The sequence below is a fragment of the Sturnira hondurensis genome, unplaced genomic scaffold (assembly GCF_014824575.4).
Source record: "Sturnira hondurensis isolate 20B ecotype Veracruz unplaced genomic scaffold, ASM1482457v3 Scaffold0019234, whole genome shotgun sequence".
Taxonomy (NCBI): domain Eukaryota; kingdom Metazoa; phylum Chordata; class Mammalia; order Chiroptera; family Phyllostomidae; genus Sturnira; species Sturnira hondurensis.
Window position 1 is genome coordinate 724,902 of NW_028091865.1, and position 23,539 is coordinate 748,440.

At 59.8% G+C, this 23,539-nt stretch overlaps 2 protein-coding genes across 3 annotated transcripts in view; both read right to left on the minus strand.

Annotated features, from left to right (window-relative positions):
• The window catches only part of DHRSX (dehydrogenase/reductase X-linked), a 63,021-nt gene extending 45,932 nt beyond the window's left edge, over positions 1-17,089 (minus strand). The window contains exons 1-3 of the mRNA XM_037027688.1: positions 16,916-17,089; positions 6,998-7,105; positions 4,284-4,352 (exon numbers count right to left, since the gene is read on the minus strand). Coding sequence (XP_036883583.1) covers positions 4,284-4,352; positions 6,998-7,105; positions 16,916-17,024 — 286 coding nt within the window. The 5' untranslated portion in view covers positions 17,025-17,089. The remainder of the gene's footprint in view (positions 1-4,283; positions 4,353-6,997; positions 7,106-16,915) is intronic.
• Positions 10,236-17,005, minus strand: ZBED1 (zinc finger BED-type containing 1). 2 transcript variants are annotated; one of them, XM_037027686.1, is made up of 2 exons: positions 16,916-17,005; positions 10,236-12,451 (listed from the first exon to the last, which is right to left on the minus strand). In XM_037027686.1, the coding sequence occupies exon 2, from the start codon at positions 12,384-12,386 to the stop codon at positions 10,284-10,286; it is 2,103 nt and encodes a 700-aa protein (XP_036883581.1). In that variant the 5' UTR covers positions 12,387-12,451; positions 16,916-17,005; the 3' UTR covers positions 10,236-10,283. The 2 variants fall into 2 exon arrangements, with proteins under 2 accessions (XP_036883581.1, XP_036883582.1); XM_037027687.1 differs by having other exon boundaries at positions 10,236-12,448; positions 16,916-17,003.
• Positions 17,090-23,539: the final 6,450 nt, after the last annotated feature.

Here is a 23,539-nt window from a genome sequence, read left to right on the forward strand (position 1 = left end):
TTCCTCAACCCAGTGCATTTCCGGGAGCGTGGGGGCCGTGCGCGCACAGGGCGTGTGCTTGATACACAAAGAAGCCCGAAGAACAACAGAGGCTGCCCTAGATACAACTTCTCACCAGGAACCCCCTTGCCCAGGGGCAGAGCCACGGTACAAGAGCTCCCTGGGAACGCCCGGGCTTGCTGTCTGAGTGAACGTCACCCAGGTTCAGTGCAACCCCGAGGAGAGTTAGGAACTGAGGAAGCACCATTGCCGATGACAGACAGACAGCCACCCATTAGCTTCTCCCACCCTGCAGGGTGACAGTGATCGGAAATTAAAAATGACGGCAACCCAGGGCACGGGAAGCCACAGAAGGAATGCCTCTCTCCGGGGGCAGAGCGGAGACACCACCATAGTGGCAGGGACACGACGGGGACATTGGTGCCCGAGGGTAGCTGGGTCTCCCCAGGGGCCCATGAACGCCTCTGGGTGTCACCTCCGGATGTCTGTGATTTTGTGTGATGGGCGCTACGGTAAAGAAGACATCAGGAACCATCTCCACCAGTATCATCACCACCATCAGCACCCTGAAGTCTTCAACTTGTATCCATCGGCAGTGAATGAGTGGGCGGAGCCATGTTTCGATAAAACTTTATTGACAAAAACAAGGGGAGGGCCAGATTTCTCACAGGGTGTGTGCAGTGCGCAGGCTCCTGGTCTGGATGATGCTTGGAGGTTTGGAAAATGCATTTAGGAACTCGACCACGGGCGAGAGTCCTGACTTTTGCTATTGAAGCATGTTGCTCTTCTGGGTGTGATGTCTGATTTATTTGCATCTCTTTGGAAAACTGCTTTAAAAAAAAGGAGGTTTTATTTATTTATTTTTAGAGGGGGGGAGGGACAGAGAAAGAGAGGGAGAGAAACAGCAATGTGTAGATGCCTCTCATGTGCCCCCTACTGGGGACCTGGCCCGCACAACCCAGGCATGTGCCCTGACTGGGAATCGAACCAGTGACCCTTTGTTTGCAGGCCAGGGCTCAATCCACCGAGCTACACCAGCCAGGACAAACAGTTCTCTTTTTTTGTTGTTGTTAAATGAGACATTCTGGTTATCAAATGTATTAGCCCAGAATCAAGAAACCATTCATTCCTTTTTGCCCCCAAATAAATCACATTTTTTATTAGACGATACTTCCTCTTCCTTGTTCCAGTGTTTGAGTTCTGCATTAGAATATTATTTATTACTTCCATAGCCTCCATCCTAATGTTGATGTCCTTCCCCTGGGTGCTCAGTCAGCCATAATTTTTCCCCGTTTCCCCGTTCAAGAACAGAGAGCAACATAAATGGTCTCTGTATTTTCGCTGTATTCCACAGGTGCTCGCTTAATTCGTGTCTACTCTTTGTACACAAGTTCCTTCCCGGCGCTCAATCTTGTCAGCCTACACGCTGTAAAACGGCAGCTTCTGAACAATGAATGTGAGGGTGGGCACTCGGGAACTCCACTTTCACCGGGAAAACGTATTATGAACAGGCGGCTCCTGGGGCCTCACTCTCAGAGGGGGCAGAGCAGGACAGAGGGGGCCACCACGGGGACAGGACTGGTGTCGTCCCAGCATTTGTGGCGGGGACAATCTTTGGGGTCACACAGGAGAGCGAGTCCTACAGAGTCATCGTTAACGCCGTTCACAGGGCCATCGGCGTGGGCCGAGAGCGTATCTCAGTCCCTCCTAAACTCTGCTCAAACGAACCCAACATCTTACCCAAGAGTCTACCACTGGTACCCTCGTTCCCCGAGACGGTGTCACGAGTGCATGGGAATTCCCAGTCGCGGAAAAGGGCGCGGGGCCCTGGCCCGAGGGCTCACTGCCTTGAGAAAGGAGTCTCCTCCACTCGCCCTGAATGAGCCAGGGTTCACAGGGGACCTTCCTTCCTGTTCTGGGCAGGCCAGGGGAGGCTCAAGCTGCACCCCGGGGGGACTTGATGACACATTCGGGGGAACACATGGTAAAGGAGCTCTCCTGGGTACCTCACCCGGCAGGTGCCCTGTCTGGAGGGTGAAAAACACAGGAAATCACTCCAAATTTCCCCCTGACCACTGCTTCATCAAGGACAGCTTTATCCAGTGACACTCAGTCATGCCTAGGTCCCGGCCGGGTTGCTCGGTGGGTTGGAGCATGGCCCCAGTCGACACGCCAAGGTTGTGGGTTCGACCCCTGGTCGGGGCACACACAAGAATTCACCGATGAATGCATAAAGAAGTGGAACAAGACATGGACGTCTCTCTCCCATCAATAAATGAAAAAATTAAAACCGACAGCTGAACGCAGAGGCCTCTGTGGAATAACGGGAGTTTCTGTCACAGCTGCACAGCCGGACCTCACAGGGTGGCACGCCGCTGGCAGGGGGCACACATGGGCCGGTCGGGTGGGCGCGGCTGCACCTAGGGCCTGTGGTGGGGGCAGACGCCACCCCCCCTGGTGAGCGGGGCTCGGCGTGGCCTCCGAGGGGCCGTCCTGCCGGCTGCTGCCTGCGTTCTCCTCAGCGCCCGGGACCGGGACAGTGGCCAGACACGCGCACATCTCAGTGGCTGACAAAGCCACCCTTCCCCCTCCCCCCTTCCCCCAGCACGTCTTCTTATCTGTTACATGGCGCAGACAGCACGCCTGGCGGAAAGCACTCAACAATGATCCCGGTAATTAACTTGTACCACGGCCCACGTGGGCGGAACGGAGAAATGTTGCTGTGGGGCTGAATCGGCAGGGGGGGGGGCCTCAGCTCCACCGTTTGGCCGTCAGATGGAAGCACTCAGTGCTCTGACCCTGACCCTGACCCCAGCCTCTGACCTCCAAGCTCTGACCCTGACACTAACCTTGACCTGACCTTAAGTCTAAAGCTCACCCTGTCCCGCACCTTAACTGGGACCCTGACTGTAACCCTAGTCCTAACCTTAACCCTGACCCTAAACCCTAACCTGTAAACCTAACCCTGCACCAAGTTCTAACTCCGTGTTCCAAGCTTCCCCTCTGACTCTATCCCTGACTGAACCTCTAGCCATAACTCTAAGCCGCAACCCCAACCTCTGTCCCTACCTAGGACCCTGACCCTCCCCCCAAACTCTCACCCTGACCCCCAGTTGCCTTGGGAGCAATGGAGGGTGTGAAAAGGGAGGACTTTGTCCTGAAACTCTCCTCCCCCCGGAGAAGCCCACTGACCATTATTCCACTCAGCAGGGGGACACGCGGACTGAAAAGCATTTAACGTCCCGTGGAGAGGGGGGCTCTGCCCCTTGAGAAACCAGCGCTCGAACCATGACGAGGCGTGGAGGGGCCGTGAAAGGAGCCAGTCTGAGCAGGGTTATGAATGTCGTAAACACGGACGGCATCACTCCTGCCCGTGGTTCGGGGCACACGAGATTCAGTTACATGGTGTGTGTGTGTGTGTGTGGAACTGAAGGCCAGTCCACCCCCCAGGGCCGACTCCTGGGTCCTGTGGGAGTGACCAGGGTCCTGCGGGCTCAGACCTCCCGACGCTTCCACTCATTCTGTGCGTGGTGAGCACCGGCCATGGGTCCCCCGCTTGGAACACTGGTGCCGCAGGCCCCACGGTCACCCGGCTCCGTCCAGTCCTGTCCCGGCGCCCCGTGTCCACTCCCAGACCACGCCGAGCCTGAGACCGAGACCTCCACCGCACCCTTTGCATGCCCTCATCCGAGAAGCAGGAGGACCAATGCAGAACCGACCTCACCCACGACACACAGCCAGCCTTCCGCCCGGGAGGGTCTGTCTCTCCCAGAAACTCAGTGGCTGTGACAAGGGGGACGTCGCCGCTCCCCAGAGGGACCGGGCATCGTCGCCTCCCTCCAACGGCCCTGGCGGCCCCTGCCCAGAACAGAAACGCGGACCAAGACGTGCCCTTCCGCGTACGCACCGAAGCCTGACTTTCAGCGTACAGAGCGGAAACGAGCCACCGAGTCACGGAAACGAGGCCCCCAGAACACGCTTCCCCGCCGAAAACAGGAGCCGGCGTCCCATCGTTGCGAACAGCACCGACACTTTTTACGTGGCCCCACGCGGCCCCACACAGGCCTTTGCTCCTGACAAGTCTTTCGGCGACTGTCTTTGCTTTAATTCACTCAGACTGTGTAAAACGGCATGCAACACGTCCCCCGGGAAATGGGCGAGCCGCCCGCCGAGGCCCCGTCCACCAGCCTGTTCCCATGCTAGCCTCACGGGGGGTCGGCCGCGGGCGCGACCCCCCCCCCATCTGACCACCGGGGAGCCCAGCCGCGGGCGACGGGGGTTACCTTTGTCATTCAGCGTCTCTTCCTTTATGCTCCGGACAGCTCCTTCCGCTTTGGCTGTGTCGTTTCCAGCTGCGAGGAGAAGGACACCCACCGTGAGTGGGCAGGTCACCTGGACGTGAGCCAGAAATGGCTCCCCGAACCTTCGGGTCCTGCCGACCTGCCCGCGGCTCAGGCACCTTTCAGGGGCGGCAGGCAACACGGGAACGGCAGGGCGCACCCCAGCCTGGAAACGCTGGCACGGACGCCGGGACACAGAAGCGCTGGCTGGCAGCGGGTTGGGGCCCACGCGCCCTCCCCCCTCACGGAGGGCCCAGGCTGCCACCACAGGTGTCTCGCGATCAGGGGGCTGGAAGTGACCGTTAATCAAACGGTCATGCGGAATGAAGAGTGGTCCCCGCCGGCCTCTGTGCAGTTATCCAAAGTCACAGACAGCAGGGACAATGGCATGGTTGGTCAAAGGGATGGGGCGTCGGGACTGGGACCCACGCAAGTGGCCAAGCTAAAGCGTTAGCAGCTCAGTGTGCGGGGGGCGGGGGGGGGAGCGGGAAGCAGACAGTGGGGGAGGCGAGGATGCAGGGCCCCCTCTCAATTTAAGTCAGAAAATAAGAAACATTTGGTGCCGACAACCCAGGAACCAACGCCCAACCGGCACCCCCTCAATGAGGTTGTAACAGCCACAGCTTCGTCCTTGGGGCTGTGGGGGGCCCAGGCTTGCTCACCTGTGTTCACAGCCCTATCTTTTTTTAAAAAAAAATCCTCACCCAAAGATATATGTACTGATTGGAGGGGGGGGGGCATTGACGTCAGAGGAAAAACTTTGATTGGTTATCTCTCGTAGGCATCTTGACTGGGACTCGAACCCATCACCTTTTGGTGTATGGGGCCGTGCTCCAACCCACTGANAATAAGAAACGTTTGGTGCCCACAACCCAGGAATGGGACGCCCAACCGGCACCCCCTCAATGAGGTGGTAATAGCCACAGCTTCGTCCTTGGGGCTGTGGGGGGCCCAGGCTTGCTCACCTGTGTTCACAGCCCTATCTTTTTTTAAAAAAAAATCCTCACCCGAAGATATATGTACTGATTGGAGAGAGAGAGAGAGAGAGAGAGGAACATTGATGTCAGAGGAAAAACTGTGATTGGTTATTTCTCGTAGGCATCTTGACTGGGACTTGAACCCATCACCTTTTGGTGTATGGGGCCGTGCTCCAACCCACTGAGCCACCCGGCCAGGGCTATACTACACATTTTCATACCAGGCGTCACTGGCCGAAGATGCCTCGAAACCAAGTTTAAGATCATCACAGCTCCAAAACATACACTTCCCAACCTCCCCAGGACGCCACGTCAGTCTTTGTACAAAGATTTGACGTGTACGAGGACACGGCTCCTCGGGGGTTTTCTCGTGTATTCTTCACATCTGCACGTCAACATAATTGGTTTGTAAGGTTATGGGGTTTTCGTTGGCCGGTTTGGGCGTCGGGTGACACCGAGGACCAGACAAGGGGAAATGCAGCTGTGGACGGAGCCAGGGAAGGCCGGGACGCACGGGCGTGTAAGTCCTCTCCCCGAGTCACCGGTCACTGTCCTCCACGGTCCACTGGCGGCGGGGAAAGGAAGAGGGAGAATGAGAAACGAATCGAGAATGAAGACGTGAGTGAGTGTGGGTGATGACGGGCCAGACAGTGGGCAGGGAAAGCCGTTCGGGACACGGAAAACCCGCTCCGTAGGGTTCGCGTACAAACCGTCATCGCAAAAGGCCGCAGTTCAGTGCCGACCAGGTGCATAGAGCATTTAATCCGACTCAGGTCTTTTCCCAAAGCTAATCTCCACATACCCCTCTTCCCCAGCGGAGTAACAATTCTACCCCCGACTGACCGGGACCAGGAACCACAGCAAAAGGGGTCCGTCTGAATGGTGTCCACTTTGGGGGCCGGAGAACGTTTCCTTGTTTTCAAAGAGGAGTTACGGACCAAGATAAGCTCTGAGAGATTTTTGAAAAGAAGAATGGAAAATAGAGCGTCTGTAAGGCCTAGCGACAGAAGAAGCTGCTATCCGAAACATAGGTTCCGATTCTGACGTGGGCTGAACTGTGGCCCCCCAAATCCACAGGTTGGAGCTCTGATCCCCAGGACCTCAGGATGGGAAAGCGCTTGGAAATGAACTTTAGAAAGAGGTGACGAAGGTGAAATGGGGTCCCTGGGGTGGCCCTGCCTGATCCCACAGGACCGGGGTCCTTGGAAGAAGAGGAGGTGGGGACACAGACACCCCCAGAGGGACGCCCATGTCTGGACACGGGGGAAGACGGCCGTCCACACGCCCAGGAGAGGGGCCTCAGGAGGGGCCAGCCCTGCCCACCCCTGGGTCTCGGCCTCCAGCCTGCAGGCCGGGGAGGGAGAGATGTCTGTTCTTTGAGCCACTCCGTCTGGGGTCGTTTGTGACATTGGCTCTGGCGAAGTCATTCAGCTTTATTGCTTTTTTTTTTTTCCTTAGTGAACCACACTAAAAAACTGCATGATCCACATTACCACAGAACCAGCGTCCTTACCCCAAAGAGGGTCATATTTTCTGTCTTTGTTTTTGAACACGACTCCTCACGCCTTCCCACTGCTGTTCTTTCTCTGAGCAGGCCAGGGGTTACCGCCCTGCATCGGCCTGCGCCCAGTCCTCCACCCCCCACCCCCCGCCACCACGGACAAGCACGGAAATCCTCACCTAGGACCACGTGCATGCCGAGCCGCGCCAGCCGCCTGCAGGTAGCGTAGCCGATGCCTTCCGTGCCGCCGGTCACTATGGCAACCCGGCCAGCTTGGTGGGGGAAGGCTGCAGAAAGAAAAAAAAGGAAAATCAAAGTGAGGTTCAGGAGCCCAGGATCCGACGCCCGGAGCGGGCTGCGATCTTCGCGGTTCCTCTTGCATTGCCACCCACAGAATCCCCACCGGCAGCCCTGAGTGGTCTCCGAGGGAGAAAGACCCCCGAGCAACGCTGCTGGACCCCACCCCGCCGCCACCACCTCCGTCGGGACCCTGCCTGTCGCCCTGGGGACGGCCCGGCCCCAGGGACTGGGGCCTGCGGTGACAGGAGCAAAGGCAAACTTGTCCATATATGTTTGCACACCTGCACACCCCCCTGGAGAGAGAGTCAAGGAGAAGCATACCTGGTCGTCCTCGTCAGAAGAGACTTCCACGTGAAAAAGGTCAAACCATGAAAAAGCCAGCAATCTCCCAATAAGAAAGACCTTCCTCATTGTAAGTCAACATGGACGGGACTAGACAAGTTCTACTGTTTGTTTTTTAACGTGGTGTAGTCAAAGGGCTAATTCCCTCCTATGGAAAGAGCTCTTGAAACATCAGCAAAATGAAACCAATGCCCTACCAAGCAAAAGGGGAAAGTTAGCCCTGGCCAGGCAGCTCCGTGGGTTGGAGTGTGGTCCCATCCACCCAAATGGGTGTGGGTTCAATCCCCAGTCGGGGCACGTACCGGAGGCAACCGATCGCTGCTTCTCTCACATCGTTACCTCTCTGTCTTGGTCTCTCTCTCCCCCCTCCCTTGTCTCTCTAAAATCAATCAATATATCCACAGGTGAGGGTCAAAAAAAATTCAGTCTATTAAAAAGAAGAAAATGTTGTTTTGGGGGGGATGGATGATTTCATAGCAAAGATGACTTTTCTAAGGAACAGGCACAAGCCTTGGAGGAAAAATTCTACCCCTCTGACCACATAAAAATATTTAATTCTGTAGAGCCAAAATCACCACCAATAACACAGGTCACAGGCCAAAGGCAGGCCACATGGTACAGGTCCCATATTTTTTTCGGTATAGAAAGAGCTCTCGGAAAAATAGAAGTAAAGTTCGCAGCTTCGTCAACAAACGAGAACAGTTTGTGCTCCTCGGAATGGGTTCACCCCCCGAAACATGGGATGCTTGCACACGGGATGAATTCTCCACGGAGATGGTTATCTCCCCAGCCGACGAGGGGGCCACGGCTGTTTACGCAGAGCTGCCCGTGCTCCGGACAATCCGCCCACTTCCAACGACTAATGCCCCCGAGGCACAGCCGCGGGTTCGCAAACACATAAAAGACACTCACTGCCGATGTTTATCGGAGCAGCATCGCCAGCTCCCGGGAGATGGCTCTCGGGTGCTCTCCGAAAGGGAGCGGCCAGACCCTGGTCCAGCAATGACCTGGATGAAGCTACGAGGAATTGGGGGAGCAGCTTCAGAAAGGGCTCCGTGGTGTGGGCCCCGATTTACGAGGCCTGGTCGACATGAGGAAGTCGGACGGAGAGAGAGGGTACCAGCGGTTGCCGGGCTGATGTGTGGGGTGACGGGAAAAGGTGGTGGGTGCAGCTGCAGAAAGGCCGGCAGAGGCTCCTGGTGGGGACGGGGCTGCTCTGTGTCCTGACAGTGATGGGGAATTCACTAATCGCCGTGAGTAGCACAGAGCTAAAGACACAGCAGATTAGGGAGACCCAAGGTGCTTCTGTTATCAGTCTCTTCCCGTGGCCCAGCGACCACAGACTTGCAAGTCGTCAATGCGGGCAGCGAACTTGCAAGGTTTCACCCCCGTCCTCCTCACATGCAATCCCGTGGGATTCTACAAGTGTCTCCAAGGAGAAACTCTTTCACGCGTTACATAAAACACCCTCACAAGTGAACAACAACAAAAATGAAGTCTGAGCTGCTGCTATATACGACAGCCAGCAGCTGCCCAGTCAGGGCAGACGTGGGAGGCAACCAATCGATGTTTCTCTCTCTCTCAAATCAATGTATTTTTTACAAGCTGGGTCTTGGGGTTGGTTTTTCCCGCCCAGGAGCAGACAGAGGACAAGTCCCAAAGCCCTCGGCACTGGCCCCAGCCGGATGCCCCTTCCCGGGAGCGCTCACAGCCAAGGGTCTTCGATTAGCCGTGGTCACCGTCCCTCAAGGAGAAGGCACGGCTTAAGCCACGTCCTTCCACACCCGACTTTCTAAACGCACACACAGCTGGTGACCGAAAGAGGCGCCTCTGCTCTGCGCCTCTGATGTGGTTGGGGGATCCAGGCAGGGCACCGTGGGTCGCTGAGATGGGTCACGTCCACACGGCTCACCTGCTCAGGTGCCATCCGAAGGCGCACCCGGAAGGACAGACGGGTCTCCACTTTCCAAACCAACGACAACAACAACAGACACTAGTTAAAAGTAATTGTAACTGGTGGAATAGCCCAGGAAATCCCCAACAACCCTCAAGGGTAAGAGTATGCGTGGAGATCATGTAGAATTGATTGTGTCCGTCGTGTTTCGTTGAAAAGGGAGAATTTCACCCCCCAGGAAAGTGATTCTGGGGAAAAACAGACCTTTAAAGCATCAGACGCAAAAATAGCCTTGGGCCCAAAGCACCAAGACCCTTACCAGGACCGGGTCCACCAAGGGAACTCTTGAAGGGGGCGGGAAAGACTCACGATACGGCAGACAAGACAAGAATACACAGAATGCCACTTTTCTGGTGTTTAATACGCAGTCACTTTGAACAGCTGTTACCCCACAGTAAACGCCATCGCGCATCTGGTTCAAGACCCTCTGGGGTGCATCCGAGAGGCAGGGTTCCCTCTGGGAGCGCGCACGCGTGTTCCCTGCGGAAGGAGCGCCAGGGCGCGCCACACGGCGATGGGGCCTCGGAGGGACGGGTTCCTTCTCCTCGGCCTGTAGTTGCGACTTTTTTCCGCGGAGGTGCCCAGACCCTGTGGCGAGGCCGCGAGGGGAGTGGCTGTGCAGAGTCCCTCGTCCTGTCCCCAGTGAGGGCAGGGCCGCGCTGACAAGGAGCGTGCCGGTTATGGAAGCGGAGGTCCCTTCTACTGGGATGCGAGTGGGTGCCCTCCTCTTCGAGCCCTCCCTGGTCTCGCCTTGGTTTTTGTGACTTCCCTGTGGGCACGGCCACCCCCCCCCCCCGGGGTCGGCAGGCACAGCCAAGCACCCCGCCCCCATACCGCCTCCCTGAGCTCTCCCCTCGCCCACCCCCAAGCTACACGAAGCCGCCGTCCCGCACCCCGAAGAAGCCGCTGTGCACCGCGTCCCCGAACGTGAACGCCTGCTCCTGGTCCAGCCCCCAGTCCCCCTCGCCCTCGCCCTCGGGCTCGGGCTCCGCCCCCGCGCGGCTGTTCTCGTACAGAAACACCTGCTCGTCCACGTGCGCCGGCGCCAGGCGGTTCCTCTTGGCGCTGACCACGCTGGCCGCGGCGCCGAAGAGGCGCTCCGGCGGGGCGCACGTGGCCGCCACACACCAGTACTTGCGCAGCACCTTGGGGAGCACGGGGAACAGCGCCAGGCGGTCGGACCACCAGCGCAGCGGGTCCTCGCCCAGCCCCAGCACCTTCTGGGACTTGAAGTTGCTCAGCTCCTCCAGCAGCTGCGCGTGCAGCTCCTCCTGGTCCTCCACGCTGCCCGTGGGGCAGAAGATCTCCGCCAGCATGCTGTTGATGACGCTGGTGGGCGGCGGCGGCGTGGATGGCTGCGCCGGCTTCTTGGCGGGCGGCTCCTCGGGCTGCCCGAAGGCCTTGTCGTCGGCCGCAGCAGTGGCGGGCGCGCCGTCCTTGCCCTTGTCCAGGAGGCCCTTGGCTTCCTCCAGGACCCTGTTCTCCACCTGCTGCCTCTCGAAGGCGGACAGGAAGGGCAGCTTCTTGTAGCGCGGGTCCAGGAAGGTGGCCACGTTGAGGAACATGTCGACCTCGGGCGCCTCCTGGTAGGTCTCGGCCAGCGCCTTGGCGATGACCTCCTTCGCCATGCTGGTCTCTTTGGAGTCCGTCTCCTTGACCGTGAGCGTGGTGCTGAGCAGCATGTGGAGCAGCGGCTTGACCATGCTGACCGTGGGGTGCCGGGACGCGCTGAGCATGTCGGCCACCTGCCTGAAGGGCTGCAGCAGCCCCACCAGCCCCTCGATGGCCGCCCACTCGGCGGCCTCCAGCATGAGGTGGTGGTTGTTGCTGTCCTCCACCAGCACGCCCGCAATGGCGAACTGCTGCTCCAGCAGGCGCTGCAGCATGGCCAGCGTGCCGCCCCACCAGGACACGCGGTCGCTGACCAGCATGCAGGGGGCCCGGCGCTGCAGCTTCTGCTTTTCCTGCAGCATAAACCTGGCCACCGGGGACTGCTGGAAGTAGTCCACCAGCCGCCGGCAGCGCGCCAGCAGCCCGCCCAGCTTGGGCAGCTGGAAGGCCTGCCGGATGCCCGCGTCGAAGGCGTGGCCCAGGCAGGGCATCTGCACCGCCACGTCCAGCAGCGAGCAGGCCTTGGCCACGTCCTTGCCGCCGTCCGTGGTGGCCCCGGACACCTTGGCGCTGATGCCCCACTCGATGAACGCCTCGTAGAGGACCCGCGTGATGGTCTCCGCGGCGTTCTCGTCGGGCACCTCGAACGTCTTCAGGCACCGGGAGCCCGGGCACAGGCCCTGCGGGGGCCCGCCGCCGCCGAGGAAGTGGGCGGCCAGCGTGACGTACGTCCGGTTCTGGTTGTGGCTGCGCCACACGTCGGTGGACAGGCCGCACCAGGGCGCGTCGGCCAGCTCCTTGCGCACCGCCTCGCGCACGGCGCCGTACTTCTCGGGGATGGCCTTGCCGCAGAAGAACTTCCTGCTGGGCAGCTCGTACCAGGGGTCCGCCGTCTTCAGCAGCACGCGGAAGGTGGGCTCGTCCACGATGGAGGCGGGGTACAGCCCCTCGCAGATGAGGCCGAGCACGGCGGCCGTCAGCTCCTGCTGCCGCTTGGCCTCGTGGCCGTGGCCGGCGGCCTTGGCGGAGGCCAGCGGGTCCTGCGCGGCCAGCTGCGACGCCTCGGGCTTCAGCTTGGAGAAGGCGGTGGCGAAGGCCTCGCGCATCTGCTCGGTGTTGCTCTTGACGAACTCGCAGAACTCTTCGGGGTGGTTCTTCTCCAGGTGGTAGGACAGGTTGGAGGTGTTCCCGGAGTAGGCGATCTGAGCCCTGCAGATGCGGCAGTAAATCTTCTTCCACTGCAGGATGCACCCCTCCGCGTTGGTGTCGAAGCCGAAGTACTTCCACACCTTGCTCTTGGCGCGCGGGTGGGCCACGAGCTTGAGGTCCGGCGGGCAGCTGTCCGGGCTCTTCCCCTCCATCGTCCAGGCCCGGGGTCGGGGTGGAGGGGGGCGAGGTGGGGGCGCCTCTCACGCGTGGCCACCTGCTGAGAAGCAGCAACACAAACAGAGGGTGAGAAGGGGCCCAGGCACGTGGCGGAGGGCGGGCAGGGCGGGCAGGCGCCCCAGCGGCTGCGCTTGTGGAAACAGGGCCCGCGGGCCGCGTGGGCCCCCTTTCCTTGGCGCGAGGCTTTGGCACAGCGAAGGGGAGAGTCCGGGGCACGGGCTTCCGTCCGGGGCGCTCCTACAGACGTGGCGACGGCGCAGTCCTGACCACAGGCGTTTCTTTGAACGTCTTTGTGCGCCTTACGCGTCTTGCGTCATCTCTGCTGCGAGCGCTCCTACAAGGTCCACCGACCGCGCACCGGCCAGGCGGGGCGTTTCTGTGCAAACCGCGTTCACGGACCCTGCCTGATCTAGGAGACCCACCCCCACCCGCTGCCTTGTCGTCCTTTACAACGTGAGTGACGCGCGCGCGCGCGCGCAAGGCTGCCCCGATGCAAAAAAAAGACAGCAAAAACGAGAGCCCAATTTGGGCCAAGCAGTCGTCAGTTTGGCTTAAGACGCAGTAACATTTTTTAAAGTTTTTATTTATTTATGTTTAGAGAGAGGGGAAGGGAGGGAGAAAGAGAGGGAGGGAAACATCTGTGTGTGGTCCTCTGTTGCGCGCCCCCTACCGGGGCCCTGGCCCGCGTCCTGACTGGGAATCGAACTGGGGACCCTTCGGTTCTCAGGCCGGTGCTCAGTCCACGAAGCCACAGCAGCCAGGGCTGATTCTAGTCTGAAAACGCCCAGGGCGGGCAGTGCCATCCGGGCACGGAAAGCCACGACTGCCCTACTAGGAGCCAGGCCCCGGGGTCCCTTCGTTGCTCATGCCCTCGCCCCTAACCCTTTGAGTTCCCCCCACAGGGCAGGGACGCCTCAAAGGGCAGCTGAGTTTGGGTACGTGGTGCATGTTCTGTGTGCAACGTCCTACCCTCTCTCGTCAAATAACAAGCCGCCCCAACCAGGTATTTCCCGAGTGCTGAGAGTCTGTTCAGAGCCAAACATTGGTGAGCACTGGGGGCGGGGTGAGGGGCGGGAACCAGAGACTGTCCCAAAATTCCGGTCCTTGGACAACCTGGGGACATGACCTTGTTTGGGAACAGGGTATTTGAAGGTGGGGTGAGGGAAGGATGTGAGAAGTGGTCGTCCTGGGTCAGGGTTGCCCTATGTCCAATGACAGCGTCCTGAGAAGAGACACAAGAGGAGACGCAGACCCAGAGGAGAAGCCATGTGGAGTCGGAGGCAGAGACGGGAGGGACAGGGCCACCAGCCTGGAGATGCCTGGAGCCCCAGGAGCCAGAAGAGGAGGAAGGCCCCTCCCTGGAGCCCGAGGAGAGAGCACAGTCCTAAGACACCTGGACCTCAGACGCCTGGTCTCCAGGACGGGGGAGGGTGACTGTGTGTGGTCCCCTGTCACGACCACCCCACCAAGATCAGGGGAGGCCCAGCACCGCTGTCCTTGCACCATCAGGGCGCAGACAAAGTTTCCTCCGGAGCAGCGTCCCACCCGGCGGTCCTAGCGAGTCCGTGGGCCTGTCCCCGAAAGCCACCCAGAGGCCCAACGAGGTCCTGCCTTTTGTCACGTCCCTCCGAGCAGCTGCGTTCTCCCTGTTCAGCGGGAGTAGAACAACGAACCAACAGCCAAACAGAGCGTCGTCTTTGGTGCAGCCGATGACTCTGGGCGGAGACACCCGAAGTCAGACCACGGCTCCCCCAACCTGTCTCTTCTCGTAGGCGAGAATACGGTCACATTACATCGCAAAATGTTATGTTTCTGGTGATGACAACCTGCACGTGGCCTGTTGGCTGTTAGCTGAGATAACAGTTTCAAGTATTCTGAATGGAGTCTGAATACTTGAAATGTCTACGTTTAATTCCCAGTACTGAGAGGTCTCAAAAATAATAATAATAAAGCCACGTGAGCAAAAAGATCTTTGTGGGTGGCGGGGGTCGGGGGGTGGGCCCTGAGAGCGTAACGTTTGAAAGCTCGCCTCCCTGCACCCAGAGGCCACACCTGCCCACGGGTACACAAAACCAGCAAGAGTTAGCGTTCCCTTTGTAGGCCTTTCAAAACCCCGTACTTGGAAAAGCAGGGTCTGTGCAGACAGCGTCGTCCGTGGGCCGACCGGCATCTTATGGGCTGGAACGTGCTTCCCAGCCCAGCACGCAGACTCACTTTCCCTCCTCACAAAAGGACGTTTAAGGAAAATTCTAGGCCGCGGGTGAACCCGACGGGGACACGCGCCTCGTTCGATTCAGAGAAATGGAATTTGTCACAGACACTCTTTGTCCCTCGCACAGGTTGCGTTCGGATCAGTGTTTGGCGTCCGCTTTGCCCGTCCGACCCAGGGATTCAATCTTGTCTTTAAAAGGTGGGGCTGCGGCTTACGAAAATAAAGTCCAACGGAAAGGAGGCACACAGGACGCAGCCTGAACCCGGCACAGATGGGGGGGAAGGAGACACCTTTTCAGGAATTCTTTACAGAATTCTGTGGGGTGCTTACACAGTATTTCCGTAAAGACAGGGCTGCCTTTGAGAGGGACCGCGCCGTGATTTCGGTTCCACAAAACACGTTGCGAGAAAAGCGGCCAATGAGCCGCGGGGGCGTCGGCACCCGCTTCATACAGTCTAAGTGCCCCCCTGCGTCATCGTGCCCGCGGGGAAAGAACACTAAAGCCCTCCATTTCTGCGTGGCCCCCCACGGGTGGTCAAAATAAGCCCGCCGGCGTGCGTTCCTGGCTGGCAGGCAGGTGAGCGAGGCCCGCCCGTGGAGAACGGCATGCTCCCGCCGGGCTCCGCGCAGTTTGGGGACCCTTCCCACAGGGGCCCACAGTTGACAGGTGAGTCCAGATTAACAAGGCACACGTGCACGGTGTCGCGGGGGACAAGAGGATGTTGGGGACCAGCCGGGAAGGAGTTTGGAGGGGGGAAAATGGATTCAAGGGGTGACACCGATGGTCAAAGACGCAAACGAGTTTTTAGGGGGTGCGCACGCAAGAGAGTCGACAGATGACCAAATTATAATAGTGTACCTGTGAAATCTGTTCGGAACCAAAGTCACCTCAGTGGAAACCATTCTGGTTGTCAATCAAAGAAGAGGCACGTTCACCTCCCAGCCCCCAGGCTTCAGGGGAGATGCTGGCTTCCTCCTGCCCATTCAGGTGGAATCACCCGGACCGGGTTTGAAAACACAAACAGCCCGGGCCTGGCAAAACCCCACAGCTTTGCCCCTGTCCAAGGAAAGATTTGTCTGCCTGAGGGCCGGTGGGGAGGCCGGGGCACCTCGAGGAGTCCACCGTATTTTACCGCATATAATGCGCACCCACGGTTTTTGGCCCAGGCTTTCAGGGGGAAAAAAAAAAACACCTTTCATTGTGATTTTGTGATTCAGTTTTTTTATGGGCTTCTACTTAGACACAAAACTGACGGTCGTATGGCAAGGCAGTATTTTGCCCACGGATATCGTTCCGGAATCAGGACTACCGGTGCATCATGCAAATCCTTCGTCCCCCCTCAAAAATGTGAACCCGAATAGCGCACGCGATCCAAGGGGCAGTGTGGCTTTCGGGGTTGGGGGATGGGACAGTATTTACACAGCCCTACCCGCCCCTGGCCTTGGCTTCAACCCCATCCTTCCGGGCGTTCTTGCCAGAGGCCAGCAGGCCCTCAGGGGTCAAGGCAAAGCAGAAGCGAGAACTCTTGTCCACAGGTCAGGCGGGACAAGGGGCAGATTAGCCGCAAAGCCACTCCAGATTGTGCTTCCGAAAACACGGTTGTTTTTCCCCTCAAAGCACTATGTCCGTGGGCCGACAGGACCACTCCCGGCCCACCAGCGCACCCGTGGGCGCACCAGGCTTCTGGGTCTTAGCTCCTAACCGTGCCGCGAATGGCCGATCCGGGGCACCGGCCCACAGGCAGGTGGGAGGTCCCCAGGCCCTTCGGCGGCCTGGACGCGAAGTTGCCCGGGGGCGGCCCCGTGCGTCTCTAACCACCGAGAAACAAAGTTGCCACCGAACGGAAGTGCCCTCCCTCGCAGACCTCCGTGGCTCCCCAGCGCCGCAGAAGCCAGTGCCTCGGCCCACGCGTGCCAGCCCCGTCACTCGGGCCGGGGCCGGGGAGGGGGCGCAGTCACGGCCCGACCCCCTGGAGGCCGAAGAGCAGCCTGAGGTCTGGGACTCCGGGACCCCGGGCTACTACCCAGGGGAGGGGGGCCCTCCCTGGGTGAGACCTCGGCCCCGGGCGCGCGGGGCGGGGCGGAGGAACAGAGCGCACGACCCCCGCCGCCCGGGCGCCCAGCCCTGCCCTCCTTCCCGGCGCGCCCCAGAGTCAAGGTCACGCGGGGCCGGGAGCGCGCCCCGGGCCGGGTGTCGCCGCTGTCGCCAAAGTCCCCCCTGTCGCCGCCAGGCCCGCCCTCTGCCGCCCGCCCGGGAACCGCGCGCCCGGCTCGCGCGTTTCCGCCGCTGACCTGGCTCCGCGAAGCCCCCGAGGCAGCGGCGCAGCAGCTGCGCCAGGATCACCGCTGCGCCCATCGCGTAGACGCGCAGGGCCGCCCGCGCCGCAGACAAAGGCGACATGGCTGCCCTGCCACCGCTTCCGCGACGCCCGCCCAGGACGCGGCTGCAGAGACGGACTGGACGACAGCGGAGCCCCGCCCCTCCGGGGCACCGCCCCCGCCCCGCCCCGCCCCGCCCCGCGCCTGCCCCGCCCCCAACCCCCTCCGCCCCTCCCCCCCATGGAAAAGTGACCCAGCCGCCTGTCCCCTGCCGGGAACCCGGCGCGAACCACCTGGACCGCCCCACCGGGCCAAGGACCCCCTCACGGATCACAGACCCTACCCCCACCCTGATCGCGGCCCCCCACCCAGATCCTCACCCTGCTGGCGGGACCCTCGCTTGGACCCTTAGGGGGGGAACCAGAGAACCACCCGCACTGGGGCTCCCACGGGGACCCCTACAGGGTCCTGGAACCACACACCCCGTCCAGGTCAGGTAATGGCCCCAACTACACATGGCCCCACCCTCCTGCCTGGACCCCCGCCACACCCGTGCTGGGGACCAGCAGCTCCATCCGGCCCGCCAAGCAGGCCCCACGCAGACCGCCACCCAGAGCCCCACCGGGACACCTGGCAGACCCCCACGAGGCTCTCCATCCAGCCCCCGCCCCCTCCAATTCTAACCCCCACTGGACTGCAGGCCAGCACCCTTCGTACACACCAAGCCGGGCTAACCCCTAATTCCTGCCAAGACCCAGGACCGAGGACCCCCAGGCCCTCTCTGCCGCCGCTAGAAGCCAGGGTCCCACCTGGGTCCCCCATTAAGAAGTGACCCCCCCCCCCGCCCCCGGCCTGCCTGGGGCTGAAATCCTAGCGCAGCTCTAGGGGGCGCTGCGGAGCACCCAGGCTGTACGCCCCTGGGGTTGCCTCCACTGGGCTCCCGCGGGGAACAGAGACGCTAGGGTACACCCCTGCGGGCCACCCCCAGGCCGGCTGAGGACACGCCCTTCTGGCCTTTCTGCCCTGCGCCCCGCGGATGAGAAAACTGAGGCCAGGCAGCGTTCCCATAATTCCCTGCTCTGCTTGGCCAGGTACGCCCAGGTGCGTCATCCCTGCTCAGGTGCGTACGCCAAAGAGCATCGGGGGACCTCACAGTGGCCCCCGTGGCTCCTCACCCTAAAGGGCTTCCCGCAAGGGGCCCCCGCGTGGGAGAAGGGAAGTCGTCGCCCGCAGCGTCAGAATTGGAACCCGGGTCTCCACGACGGAGCGCCAGGGCTCGCCCCTGTCCTGACTCCCGTGAGCNCCCCCCCCCCCCCCCCCCCCCCCCCCGGGACAGGCGGAATTTCTGGCGTGTTCTAAGGCTCCTAGGCCCCGTGATTCGCGGAGGGTGAGCAATGCCAGGTCACCTCTAGGGGGGACCCCAGTGCCCTCCTCCTTTCTTCCTGCCCCCAAGTCCGCCAAGTGTCTCTGAATGTGGGGTTTCCGGAGGAGCCGAGGATTGGGGGCTGAGACCTGAGGGCTTCACCGGGTAGTTGGGGGGAAGACCCCCTATAGTCTGTCAAAGCCGATGCCTCACTCCGAACGCACCTGTGATACGTAACCCCACCTGGAGCAGCCCCCGGCAACGCGAGTGTGTGACCTCACGGTCGCGTGGGTGGCAAGCTCGCACGGTCGGTTCCCCCTGAGTCTGTTGCTCCAGGTCTCCCCAGGTCAAAAACAGGAGGTCCCCCCACCCACAGGGACGGGTCTAGACAGGCCCGTTTCTAGGCTCACGCAGGTGGGCGGCAGAATCTGGCCCTCCGCGGTTGCAGTGCTGACGTCCTGGCTGGCCCTCCACTCCCGGTCTCTCTCTGCTTCAGGCAGGGGTCCCCTGCGCCCCCCATCTGGAACCTAACCATCTTCCCTTCCTGCCGCCAATCACTCCGGCCAATGGTCAGAGACTAAGGTTTCCCAACAACCCCCCTACCCCCTGCCCTCTCTGCTTGGACTGTGCCTTTGGCATCGTCCCCAATGATATCCCCAGCTCCAAGGAGGGAAGACGGCCTTGTTTTGTGACCTTGTGATAAAGCCCTTCTCAGAGCCGGTCCAGGAATGTTACCCCCTCTTGCCTAGTAAACCCACACTCACTTCCCTGGGGGTCGTCAGCCTTTTACTTCTAAGAACTGTGGTGCGGGAAGGTGGAGATGTGAGGGGTTCACGGAGAGCCACTCTTGAGAGACCACCGGGCTGGAGTTTAGGTCCTCCTGCTGGGTGGGCACCTCCCATGGGTCCTCGGATCTGTCTGTGCTGTTGCGATTCTCATCGCCAGGAGCACACCGAATTTACAGAGCTGTCTGCACTCGCCCAGGGTGGCATGGAACCCGAGGGGGGGTCTCAGAAGCCCCCTGAAATTGCAGGCTGCTCTTGGGGACTTGGCAGCTGGGATAGTCAAGTCCATTCCAAGAACCGGAGAAGCCCACAATTTCTCCGTGGAGTCACCATGCACGGAATGGGAAGAAGGAATTAGGAGGGTGTGTGCGGACAGGGTCCTGGTGGTCCCTTCTGCCTCCTGCTCTTCAACAAACAGACAAGGTCAGGCTGTGAAGGAGCAAGGTGACGGCGAGCTCCCCTCCTTGGTGGGCGCGCTCTTGGCCGGTGTTCCCTGCCCCCAGGACCTTGGGGAAGGTGGGTCACGCTCTGCAGTGGTCTCAGTCAAGGTGGCAGCGTGGTGGCTTGTCTTCTTCTGCGTTCCTGGCCGTGACCTCCGAGCGCAGGAGAGTAATGGGCGTGGGTGCGGTGTCTGGCTCGGAGAGGCTGTCTTGGAAATGCGTTTCCTCCCTTTGTCAGGATCAGGGTGGGGGGCGGACAGAGGCAGCATCTCTAGGTGACGGCGACGTGCGTGTGATTTCTCTCCCGAGTATCAGCCGGCCCGGTGGTCCCTGCACCTCCTCCAGCGATGCCTCATGCGTGGGCGTCCAACTCCAGTGTCGTGTCGGAGACCTTCAGACAGGCAGGCTGCCGAGATGCTGAGGGGGCACCTGAGCAGCAACAGCAGGTGTCTCTGCCGCCCTCACGCGGGGACCCCGGCCTCGGGTCTCCGCCGGTTCTTCCTGCTGCTCAGCCTGGGCTTGACTCAGACGAGCCTCGGGGTCATGGCCACCAGTGGGTGTCCCCGATAAAGACGCGCAGAAACCAGGCGATCCCCCTCCAGGGGGCCTCGACCGTCGTCTTCCCGACTCCACGGGTTTTGCTGTGCATAATGCGTGCCTTTTTCGCCCAAATTTTTGAGGGGAAAAAGCAAGGGTGCGCGTTATAGGTGAGTGTAATGATTCTGCACCAGGGAATAATCCTGCGGATAACGCACACAAAACATGGGTGCACCTTATACACGGCAAAATACGGTATTTTGTAGAACTGTAGAAAGGCTGGACACCTGTGCCGTTAGGGAGACATTGCTTTTTTTTTTTTTTTTTTTGTTAAGATTCTGTTTATTGACTGGTAGAGAGAGAGGAAGGGAGGTAGAGAGAGAAGGAAACATCAGTGTGTGGTTGCTTCTCATGCGCCCCCTACTGGGGACTTGGCCTGCAAACCCAGCCATGTGCCCTGACTGGAATCGAACCTACAACCCTTTGGTTCCCAGGCCGGCGCTCAGTCCACTGAACCACACCAGCCAGGGCACGCTGTATTTTTGGGGGGTTGCCTGAAGCCTTATTCTTTCCCCCCAAATTTATAGTGATGATAGCATTCAATCTGTTTCCCTTGAAAGTAATTGTTGGTAGATTCATCCTTACTTCCACGTTACTATCGATATGTCTCACATTTCCTTCTTTTTCCTAAAGAAGTCCCTTTAACATTCTCTTTAACGCTGGTTTGGTGGTGATGAACTCTTTCAGCTTCTCCTTGTCTGGGGAGCTCTTTACCGGCCAATCGATGGTCAATGACAGCAACCGTAAAAGTCACGGCGTCTCACCATTTGTAGAAGCGCGATGGGTCTGTAGGGTATCGTGCTCGGTGAAATAACTCAGAGAAAAGCAAACCTTGTGTCAACTCACTTGTCTGTGGGATCCGAAGGGCAATAGAATCAAACAAACCAAAAAAGTCCCACACGGGGAGTGCGGCCCACAAAATCACAACAGGTCTGTATAGTGCCAGGTGGGGACCGGAAATCTCGGGGGGCCACGTTATCTGTCTGATCACGGTGCTGTCACCTCGAAACGGATATAATATTGAACGTCAAGTGTAACTGAAAAATAAAAAAAAACGCATTTGAAATCTCTACATAACAACTGTTACGACATTGAGACAGTGACTTGCAGCCAGTGTGGGCCCCCTTCCCGGGTTGTCCCGAGATGCACAGGGATGGAGAAGGCCGGGTACGCGTGGAGAACCTCGCAGGTCCCCGGGGAGAATTAGTGGGGGAATCCTTCTGGGTGGTCCATGGAACGGACAGGCAGCGTCACCGCAAGTTGTTGTTTACCATAACTTCAAAATACAAGGTACAGATTGCAGACGTCCTTTTGAGGAGCTGGTGGTTCGAAGGCCCGGATTCGTGAGGCGAAGGATTACTGCTTGTTTTAAATTTTCGTTCACTCACTCACTCATTCACCCATCCACTCATTCATTCACACATTCATTCATTCACTCACTCCATCAGCCAGGGTGCCAGACCCACCACGGGACAGCCGTGAGCCAAGCCCAGCCCGCTGGTTCCCGCACGCACAGGCCTTCCGAGGACTCAGACGACGTGTATCCTTTCCAGAAAGGATCGTGGACGTGCCTTCCCCCCAAGACTTTGCCCGAACTCGTCTTTAGGAAGCCAGAGTGTCCCCTCTGGAACGCTCGCTGAAAAGTACTTGGGAACAGATGGGCCTGCCGGTGGCCCAGCGGCTGAAAAGTAACGTCACGGGGATGCCACCCTGCAAAGTGGCTGGGGTGGCCTGATTCACGTCACTTGCCTTTACGTGTCGTGCACGGACCCCACTGACCACACTGACCCCGATGAAAGGTTGGTCAAGTGTATGTCGCATTTCTGTATTCCCTCCTCCCCTCCCAAGGGGCAAAACAAAGCACACTTCCCACACGCGCGCGCGCACGAACACACACTCGTGCCCTGGGGACGTCTGTACGTGGATCGCAGTTTGCCTCTCCTCAGAGGAAGGCACCCATCTCTATGCAAATGGAAGGCGTTCTCGCCACCTGGCAGTCACGGTTGCGCTCTCCTTGAAGACTCCAGGCCGAACCCCCGTCCCCCTCCCACCCCCATGGGTCATCAGATGCCAAGCTGGAGGCTAAGGTGTTTTTCCCGAGCCGGCCCAGTCACACCCCGCTGCTCACTGTGGACGCGTTTATATATAGCGTGTGACCTACTTCCTTCTGCACGGGCCTCCCCGCCGATCGCCCAAGGGAACACGGGGATCGTTCCTGTAAGTGTCTGTTTCGCGTTTTCCCGGCATGCGGCAGCCCAGGGACTCAAGGGCTCTGGGGGTGGGTTTGGGGGGTGCCTCCCGGGCGGTCCCCGGAACCTCACCCATCCCCGGTCCCCATTCCATGGGGTGATTTCCGACACCACGGTTTCCCCTTTTCCAAATCCCTCCTCCCGGTGCAGCGGATCCTGCTTCCCCCAAAGCTAAGCCTTGCCCCGGGCTGTGGGGCGTGCTCGTGTTAATGGGGAGTTCCCGTCCCACGATTTGGGAAGAGGGAACCAAAAAATTGGGTGGGGAACTTGCCAACGCCTTTAGGCCAGGACAACGGAGCAGAGAAAGAAGGCTCGCATCTTTGTCTAGGAGTCTGGGCTCATCCCGGTGAGCTGAACCCACAAGACGCCCAGCTATTCCCCTCCTTTGCTGCTTATCCAGTAACCAGAGCGGGGAGCCGCCAAGAACCGGGGAGCAAGCCCCACGTGGGTCCCCCAAGCGACAGGCTCGGAGGGGATGGTCCCCACAGAGCCGCCCTAAATTCAGACAGCAAGTGCGAGTCTGTGAGGGGGCCCCCTAACCACCCTCGGGTTTCGTGACTCGCTGGAAGGACTCACAGGACTCCCGGAAGGCGCAGACTTAGGGTTACCCTTTTAGCACGAGTTTAGATGCAAAGTATGTTGGAGGAACACATAGGACAGTGTCGGATAGGGGCAGGTGCACGGAGCTGGCAGGCGCTGTGGACGGTCCCATTCCTCAGTTGTCACCGGTGTAGGACGACACCCACACAGCAGTGCCAACGGGGCAGCCGCCAAGGCTTCCGTGTCCCTAACGAGGTGCCATCGTGTGGCACGATGACCGATTGATCCTCGGCCCTTGGGGTGGGTGGGTGTCGGCCTCGAGCCTTCCCTCCAGTCAGCCGGGCATCCCCCCAAAACCTCAGACCCTTTCCTCACACGGCTGGCGTTTGGGTCGTGACCAATCCCCCACCCTGAAGGACCCCGAGAGCCTGAACTGCCAGGGCCCACCACCGACGAGCCAGAGCCTCCCGTCGCTTGGGAAATTCCAGAGGGTTCCCCTCCAGAAGCAGGGATGAAACTCTGACCCTTCTCTGGAAGCCAGATTGCACCTGCCGAGGATGCATGAAGGTGGGGAGGTACCGGGCATCGGCCTCCAGAGAGAAGCCGGTCCGAGGTCAAGGTGG

What these genes read in the sequence shown, in the direction of transcription:
- ZBED1 (XM_037027686.1), bottom strand. Translation starts at nt 12,386, where the DNA reads ATGGAGGGGAAGAGCCCGGACAGCTGCCCGCCGGACCTCAAGCTCGTG.